Below are 9,980 nucleotides of genomic sequence, written 5' to 3' on the forward strand. Positions count from 1 at the left end.
TATAGTATATAAATTAACATAGTAAAAAATAGAACCTTGCTAAAAGTAAAGAGACTATGTTGGCATAATAGTTGGTTTTGTTATCTACAAAAGCATGATTGTTACAACAGAGAAACAAATATAAACCTACACAATGAGAGATATTCTAAACTGATTTTATGTTTTATTTTCAAAGTAAATGTTTTTAAAAAATCTGAACCTTTATCTTAATAGTAAACTTAAATCAGTTTAAACGTAGTTATGTCAAAGTGTATAAGAGAATCTCTGTGAACATTTTCCTTTCAGTTCTAGTTAATAACTTGTATTTATTCTACCAATCGTGTTCTTAGTTTTTCCGTCAGCGAATAGTCTAAGAAATTTCCTCTGGTAACAACAATGTTATCCTCCAAAACAACTCTCGACAGTTCCGCTGGCAGACGGTGACGTAACTGGTCCTCAACAAGAACGACAATCCTTTTAGGGTTAGCAGACGTCAAAGCAGATGTGGCTGCTCTACACATGAACAAGAACCAACGGTCAATTGACAAAAACGTTTCGTTCGTTGACAACCAGAAGAACGCGCCAACTTCTGTCTATTGCATGCACAGTGGCAGTGGTAGAGGCAACGTCAGTTGAAGGTGAGAGGACACGTGCCTTTGTATCTTTTTGAACTATTCTTTATGTCTTGTGTGAACTTGCCTATGAATCTTGTTTAAACTATTCTTTATGTCTGTACTTGTGTGAACTAGTCTTTAAAATGGTTAGGCTAGTAATCGAGTTCTCAGCTTATCCGTGACGTCATACTTGAGTCTCCTCCCCTCGTTCATGACGATGATGTTTTCCTCAGACACCGCCCCCAGGATGTCACGTGGTAAACGATGACGTAACTGGCTGTCAACCATAATCACAATAAGATTAGGATTAGCGGGCGTCAGGTTGGATATGGCTGACCTGCATGTGTAGAGGAACCAATCGTCTTGCGAGAGAAAAGTTTCGTTCACGACCAGAAGCACGCGCCAACTTCTATTTATAGCATCGATAATCCCAGACGCCAGGTCGGTTGAAGGTGAGAGGTCACGGTCACGAATAAAGGTCGTTAACCCCAGCGTGGCCTCGATAAACTGCCTGAGGTCATGACAAGCTAACTGGTAATCTCTATCAGCATAACCAATGAAGACACCAATCTCGTAGTTGGAAGGTTTCTTTAGAAAGGTTTCACTAAACAAATTCAGCAGCCCAGAAATGATGTACGTTTTGTACTTGGTAACAAAAAAACACAACACAAATCCAATGATAAGCAAGCAAAACAGGATCACAGAAAGATACAGGAAAAATGTTCCCCAACACTGACGCCAGTAAATTTGTAGATCTGAAAGAGCTGTCGTGTATGTTAAAACTCCATCGTTATCAACGCACGAATAGTTCCTGAACATATCCATATTTACAACTGTCAACTGTATCCACTGTAAGAATTGGATGTCATGGCATCCACAAGATAAAACATTTCCTTCTAAATAAAAGCTGAACTCCTTGTTTTCTTTAAAAATTTTGTCCAAATTATTTCTTATTTCGACAGGAAGTCTCGTCAATTCATTAAATCTCATGTCCAAGACACTCAGCCTAGGAGTGTTCTTCAAACTAAATGGAATTTTCTTGAACCTGTTTCCTGCAAGAAAAAGCTCTTTGAGATTGACATTTTTGGAGAAAATTTCAGGGCTAAGAAACGCCAGTTGATTAAAAGACAGATCAAGCTGCTTTAAATATTGAAGATTCTGGAACAATCTTCCTCCAGACTCTGCCATAAACTGACCACTGAGCTGACAACTTGACAAGTCCAGTGTCTCTAAACTTGGCATCGTGTCGAAGAATGTTCTGTTGATAACTGTAAGTTCACTGCCTGATAGAATAAGAGCTTTTATATTTGTCAGTCCGTGTAGGTGATGGGTAAACATTGACCCGCCGCCATCCGATACATCTAGATAAACGAGATTATCAGCGTATACAAACGTTCCATTCGATTCAATCGAAAAATCCGTGATTAAATTTCCAAAGTTTAAACATCGAAGAGACTTGGAAATGTATAACTTATACCCGTTGCTAATATTAGACGTGAACATGAAGCTACTATCGTTTAGATTATAGTTAAAGTTGTAGTTTTGAGTAGGGTTAGACGTTCTGCACATATTGCCATAATCAGTTTTCAACAGAGAATTTTTAGCAGCCTGTGGTTTTGAGTAGTCATGAATGATTAACGTCTCTAAGTTACTCATCTTAAACAAGTGTAAAACGACAATTTTCGTTCCCATTATAGGGTTATTTGTAAGGTCCAAGCTCTTCAGGCAACGATCCCACGTTTTACTTGTTACAGCCTTGTCTAGAATGATGTAAAGTTTACAATTAGTTAAAGCGACATGAGCAACACATATCTGTGTCAAATATTGTGTGTGTTTACGGCTTAAGATACCGTCACCTTGAAGAATATCCGAATATCTATCATGGACGAAAAATCGAACATAATCTAAGACGATGGTATCCATGGATTGGCCTACTAGCCCACTTAAACTTGCAAGAACTACTTTTAGGTGGACTCGAAGATCGCTGATATAAAGCTGGTTTAAATTTGTCAGTGGTTGGAAAACACCAGTATCGATTTCTTTTATCGTTCGAATTACGCTTAGATCAAGTAGTTTGAGATTTCTTAAATTTATAAAACTATCTTTTGTTACCTTTCTTATATTTCCTCTCAGTTTTAATTCAGAAAATGTCTTTAAACTTCTGAAATTTTCACCGAAATTGAGTAATTCATAATCAACGCTTACTGTCAATGATTTCAAGTTTAAAATGCTTGAGAACGCTTCAATGGGGTAGGGTGTAATTGGCAGTTTTACATCTTGTAGCATAGACAACTCAGTCAGATTTTCAAGAGAAGCGAATGTGTCGTTAGACATGTGGTGTATCTCTAAGGGATTGTAATCGAGATTTAGATATTCTAACTGCCCTAACCCTGAAAAAGTATCTGGTTGTAGATCTGTAATGCTGTTGTATGACAAGCTGAGACGTCGAAGATGACTTAGGTGGTCAAAGGTCGCGGGTACAGAGGTCAACTGGTTGCTATCTAATAAAATGGACATCGTATTCTGGGGAAACCAGGTAGGTAAAACACCTGTCAGCTGTAAGGAACGACAGTCAATTGTAAGTCCTGTATTCTCCACCCGTTGTGAACATGGCGAGTGGCTGGGTACTTTAGGAGCTGCGTGACTCGGTTGCTGACTCGTAAAGTCATCATTGGAATGAGATCTGCTTGTTGATAATATGAAGCACAAAACTCGGTTTGTCGAACATAGGAGTAAAACAATTAAGCACGAGTAATTAAGGGTGAGTTGTATCAGGTTTTTAATCCTCATCTTCGTCTGTAGCGGCTAGCACAAATATTGATCTTTTAAAAACTTGAAACCTTAACATCTACTTTCTTGGAAGTTTGTTTTTTATTTCGGTTTTATACTTTTTAATATTTGATTGGGTGTTTACCTGAAAATACATAATTGAAAAAATATATCTTTGTAGCGAAATGTAAAAATTAATTATCTACTTTACTGTTATTATTTTTAGTGGGTATAAAAGTACATAAAAATAAATTTGAATTATCTTTATTCTGATTTTTATAAATGCCCATAAATATAAAAATTTTTTTTTTGCTAGAACAGAAATCGTTTGAATTGATTTAGTCATCAATTTTTGTAAAAGATGTCAAAGTCCTTTCAAGGTAGAGGCTTATTACGTAAACAGTTTTATTTTTTTTTAATTTTTTTTTTTTTACAAATATACAAAGTGGAGAATTATACTTGCATTACTGCAATCCCCCTTAAGAAACGTCTTATGCAAATGGTTGTCAGCGGGACATTACATTACCCACCTCCATCATCCCCCCCTCCACACACACACGGAAAATTATTCATTAAGAGATAGAAATACGATCGAATAAGCATAAAGATTAGTAGGTGTTAGGGTTCAGGATTAGGGTTAGGGTTAGGGTTCAGGGTTAGGGTTGGGGTTAGGGTTAGGGCAAGGGTTCAGGGTTAGGGTTGGGGTTAGGGTTATCGGTTTTCGGTTAGATTTAAACTTGAGAAACTTCCCTAAGAAAATAGAAATTTTGAAACCGATGTTTGTGTAGTTTGTTTTATATTCAAGTTTTAAAATTGATTTTAGTGTCATTCTTGATCTGTAGAGGGAAATAATTACTTTGGTTGGTAATGACAGGGAGGTAATTGCTCTGGAATGTAACGACGTTGTTGAGTGGGGGGGGGGGGGGGGGGCTGGGAAAAGTCCGGCGTTAATTGGTTAATTGACTATATTGAGTATCATTCTGGAATTAAATGGTTAGTTAATTTGGATACAACGAAGTCTGAAATCATTGTAAGCCGAGTATTCAAATAAATGCTTAAAAAAACCCACAAAACATACCAAATTGAAGACTGCTAAGTTTGACCTGTTGTCGACTAGACTTACTAAGAACACAGAAGCCTTAAAGCCACATCTAATAGTGGCCACTGACGGAAGTTTAAAGACGACGACGCTATCTACAATGTTGTAAAGTGGGCTGCCACGCTCTGCTAACCCTTCTTACAAAACCAGAAAGATAATAATAGCTTTAAAATTACGGATGTCTCAACTTACAAGCAGACATTTATATATTATTTTAAACACCCCAGGGTATCAAGGAAGTGAAATATCCCATACATTTTAAATTTATATGTCGTAGATGTAGATTCAATATTTCCCTGACAAGCATGTAAATTAGTATCTGTTAAATTTAAGACCTTGGAATTAGCTGTTGAAACACCGAGCTGGGGGAACGATTAACAGAAAAAATATTTATAAACCTGGACATTTGAAAATAAACTTTTTACTTCCTTGGTAAATAATTTCAGAATCGGCCTACTTAGACCATTCTAAATAGGTTTTTTTGATTGTATGTGTTAAAAGATGAATGTTATTCACTAGGTTTTTCGATTGTATGTGTTAAAAGATTAATGTTATTCACTAGGTTTTTCTATTGTATGTGTTAAAAGATGAATGTTATTCACTAGGTTGTTCGATTGTATGTGTTAAAAGATGAATGTTATTCACAGTCCCGTGTCCTAAATATCAGCAGGGTAAAGGCCAAGCACAATAACAAGAACCTGCCAACATAAATTAGCCCCTACCCCTCCCAACCCACAAAGTTTTAGTAAAATAACATGGCAGTTAGTTTAACAAACGCGAGATATTTTAGACAGCAGATTCTGCAGCTTCATCAAGCCGTATCGAGCATTAGATCTGGTTCCTTCAATATTTCGCCAGCAGTGACATCATTCTATTACTAAATGTACGGAAAACCCAGGTGTCTTAAAATGCAACTTAAAACGAACACAAAATAAAAAAAAATGCAAACACTATCTATAATTTCCACTCAAATTAACGGGGTTTCAGGTGGAGGAGGAAGTGGGGGTGGGATTAAAACTTTAAGGAGGGTGATAAAGGGGAGGCACTTTAAATTTCTCCTAAAGGGGGGGGGGGGGTTCACGTGAAACTTCCGAGGGCCGAGGGGTTGCAACATCAAAAGCAATTAGATGCTTAAAACAACATTAAAACAAAACTAAATTTTAAAGAAATATTTAAATGTGTAGAGAACCGTAATGCTAATGACAATGTGCAGCTATACATATAGGTTTGTATTTGCTAAATAAAATTACAAAAATTTATTTTTAAAAATTAGAATATTAAATTATTTAGGGTAAAGGAGGGCGTTAAGAGCCGTGTGGTATTAAGCCCCAATCAACACCCCACCCCCACAAACCCTCCAATAACACTGCTAATCTACTTCTGAGGTAACAACCACTGCTGTTCTTTGATAACAGAGAAGCAGAGGATTCATTTTATGTAATTTATGACCCACTTGGTCCAATAGGGAGAGGATGAGACAGGATTTAATCCCACTGCTCTTTCCCTAAAATTTCTCATCTCCATAAAACCATTTTGTGAACTTTTTTTCCAAATAGACATAACTTGGGAAACTTTACTTTGTAATAAACCAAATGAGTTTTTCAAGCCCATTCTTTGTTCCTGTATTAGAGCATTGGTTGTTGTACATTTTAACACTATTTTTATAGCTATGGCTAGAATAGTTTTATTTTGGTGAATTTTTTTTTGCACAGTGATTATTGGTGCCAAAACAAAATGGCCGACATTTGTCCCATTTTACCATGCTATAAAGTTTTTATCATTATCAGAGTAAAACTTGACTGATCATTACCATAATGGTTTTATTTGTTAGATAATAACTAAATCTACATGAATACATTAATTTTGTCCACTAGCTTGCCTGTTTAGAAAAGTTATAACAGATACTGTTATGTGGCTCTTGAAACCCTAAGTGCAAGTTTCTTATTTATTAGACCACTGAATATGACACTGGTATAGGAATAGTTAACACAAAATGTATTAATTATTAAACAGACTTGTGTCTAAATGATAGAAATACAATTCTAACCTGCTAAAAAGTAAAAATTCAGCCATCTGATGTTAGCAAGGTTATTTTTAAGATGGTACAGGTACTTATTACCCCTAAGGGGCAATACAGCCGACTCAGCCCCCACCTGTTTCTAACCAACCATAAAACTTCCAATCTCTTTGTAGGTAACAGGAATAAATGCTCTTAGGTCTCAGCCAATCTGGGGTGGTTTGTTATGTAATTTATGACCCTCATGGTCCAGTAGGGAAGTAAACAGACACATTAATACCACTGCTCCCCCCTTACAATTTCTTACCCCCATGATACCCAGCCCCCACCAGTTTCTGGCCCACTATAATACTTTATCTCTTTGTAGGTAACATGGATTACAGTTACAGATCTCAGACAATCTGGGGTGGCATGTTATGTAATATATGACCTTCATGGTCTAGCAGGGTGGAGACCAAAGAGGAATCGGTACCACTGCTCTCCCCTTACAATTTCTCACCTCCATGATAGCCAGACCCCACCTGTATCTAACCCACCATAAAACTTCATCTCTTTGTAGGTAACATGGACTAAGTTCTTAGATCTCAGCCAACCAGAGATAGCATCTCCTTATGTAATTTATGGCACTCTTGGTCCAGCAAGGAGAACAAAGGGGAAACCAGTACCACTGCTCTCCCCTCACAATTTCTCACCCCCATGATACCCAGCCCCCACCTGTATCTAACCCACCATAAAACTTATCTCTTTGTAGGTAGCATGGACTTAGTTCTTAGATCTCAGCCAACCAGAGATAGCATCTCCTTATGTAATTTATGGCCCTCAGGGTCCAGCAAGGAGAACAAAGGGGAAACCAGTACCACTGCTCTCCCCTCAACATTTCTCACCTCCATGTCATGTTATGTAATGTATAGCACACATGGCTTATCAGGGGAAAGCATTAAGGCAGATTAGTTAGTACCACCCCTTTTTACATACAAGAATGTTAACTCTGGACAGTTACACACTAGTATACTAGCTACACACTAGGCATACTAATGTGCCTACTGTAAAGTACTAGACTTTAGGGCTTAGGCCCTATGTACACCTGCAATTGTATCAATTGTAGACTGGGCCCATTGGGGCCTAGTGATAGCTAGTATCAGTTAAAGTGTGTGTACACAGCATTAACTATTTTGGGGTTAGAAATTAATTATTTTTATTGCGGAGTTAGTCTAAACTAGGAGATAATACTTAATGCCCCATTGCCCGGCTCCTTTCACCCCAAATGCTGATTTTGGGGGTATGACAATAAATGTTCAATTAAACCCATTTAAAGTATATTTAATACACTTTGTTATTATTTTTATATTGTGTAAGATATGTTAGAATAATTTTGCCATATTTTCAATACTAAAAAATTCTTAGATTAGTAGAAGTCTTTAAAAATGTACAGGTGCTAAAAAGTGTGGCTCTTAACGCCCTCCTTTACCCTAAAAATAGTTGACATAACAAGACTATTCCTACAGCCTGTAGCACAAATAATACTGGAGCATAACGGCTGACGTACGTGACGGATCCAGCAAGTAGTCCAAACTTTGTTATTTACTCGTAGCATCTGATTTAGAGCATGACATAAATGAAAACAAAAAATCAACTTCAATGAAAATAACACTAGGGAAACTAACCAATAGAATTATAAAGTTAGGTTTTTACTGGGTTCCTCCCCCTTTAAAGATTGATTTATTGAAACGGCATCTATTGAGTATGGGACCACAAAATAGAAGTTTTAAAACTTCAAAGCTAATTAAAAATCAATAGGGATAATTTACACAACACACGTATCATACATTTTTGATGAAAAAAACACTACATATATATTACACATTGTGCTAAATCCGTAGTCTATAATGTCATAGTTCTTGTGCCATTACGAGTGACAAATAGAGAAAGGAATAAAAATTAATATCATGATATGAGCAAAAGTTGATAAAATATACAATTTTAGTAATCATACAACCAGGAATCTAGTTAAAGTATGATAGAGATGGGGTGAATTATTCCCGGGTTATGTCCCTTTATGTGGACAGATTCGATATTTTAGTTGTATATTTGGTAAGGGTCGATAATCGATTTTCTGATGGGAATGTGGACTATTTTCCTATTATCCTACTCGATTTTTTTTTCTCCAGTACGATTGCTGTGTAAGCAATTATTGAAAACTGAATGAGTAGGGGGTATGGGTGAAGTGTCAGCCAGTGAATCGTGTCATTACAATGTTTATTTTTGTAGGTTTTGTGACTGTTGAGTAGGTAAAGCTAGGTGTAAAGTAGCCAAGATACCTTTCATGGTGAGTTTTTGGGTGTGTTTTGTGTCATCGTCTGTGTTTAACTTGGTTACATGTGGGTCTCAAAGTTAAAATATGTTTTGAAGTGTTCCGATAAAAAGATTTTTAAAAAGAGTTAATGACAGTGAAAAAATATATTAAAGCTGAGTTTACAGTTATATATACATAGACTTGACAAGGGAGACAAGAATACATAGTCTTGAAAAGGGAAACAACAGTACATAGACTTAACAAGGGAAACAATACATAAGCAATGTATTTCTCACCTTAGTTTATGGGTATCATGTGGTTGGCATGTAAAGAAGGTGATTGTGCAGGTTGTATCTAGACATGCATTGATCTATGTTGGTTGTTTAACCCCTGACGACCTTTCATGATTTGAATAACAAGACGTAAACAACAGATTGTGTCACTATACAGCTGGGGAGGTTAGAGTGTAACTCGGACATGTATCTGATTTAACATGCACTTCTTTAGAAAACATGGCTATACGAATCTTCTAGACTTTTCTGATTGTGCGTGTGTGTGTTAGAGAGTCTTTATTTGAGTAAATGCGTTTATGTGTGTACGCAATGTGTGTGTGTGTGTGTGTTTGTGTGTATGTGTGTCTGCGTATATGCGTGTGTGTATGTTTGTGTGTGCGTATATGCATGTGTTTGTGTCGACTATAGATCTAAAAGCTCAATTTTGTGTTACTGGGTTGTTTGCAAACTTTTTTTCTTTGGACGTGTCATAGGGTTAGGTTTTTGGGTTTGGTTTGCGTGTTGGCTTTTTGTAAACTTTTTATCTTTGGACGTGTAATAGGCCACTCGTCACAACAGAATGCCGATGAGATAGCCCCAATTTTGTTTTGGTTAAAAGTGATTTAAACATTGGTTAGTAAACCTAAAATATTGGTTGTTATTTTTAACTTTACAAACTTGATACACAAGACACATCAACAAATGTTCTTCTGATTACAAGTTTAAATACCAGTACAATTAATTTTTTTAAATGTAATTAATAAAACTCTACTTCATTATTCCCACCAGTTTGTGGTATTTAGCGATGTGACTTATGATCTATTTAAATCAATGAATTGGAATAATTAATGCGACATAGCCCAACAGCGGAGCGAATGTTGAAGGCCATAGGCTGTACATTTACAATTCTAATATCCGAGGACTCAGTTATTTATTG

At 36.4% G+C, this 9,980-nt stretch overlaps 1 protein-coding gene across 1 annotated transcript; it reads right to left on the bottom strand.

Annotated features, from left to right (window-relative positions):
• Positions 1 to 242: 242 nt before the first annotated feature.
• On the bottom strand, positions 243 to 1,835 carry LOC131944594 (toll-like receptor 4). Its single transcript, XM_059305282.1, has one exon. The coding sequence runs from the start codon at positions 1,833 to 1,835 to the stop codon at positions 741 to 743; it is 1,095 nt and encodes a 364-aa protein (XP_059161265.1). The 3' UTR covers positions 243 to 740.
• Positions 1,836 to 9,980: the final 8,145 nt, after the last annotated feature.

Source organism: Physella acuta, unplaced genomic scaffold (assembly GCF_028476545.2).
Source record: "Physella acuta isolate Inbredline_101_S28 unplaced genomic scaffold, ASM2847654v3 ptg000048l, whole genome shotgun sequence".
NCBI classification, from domain to species: Eukaryota; Metazoa; Mollusca; class Gastropoda; family Physidae; genus Physella; species Physella acuta.

Excerpts from the sequence above, each read along its gene's own strand:
- LOC131944594 (XM_059305282.1), bottom strand. The coding sequence starts at position 1,835 with ATGCCAAGTTTAGAGACACTGGACTTGTCAAGTTGTCAGCTCAGTGGT.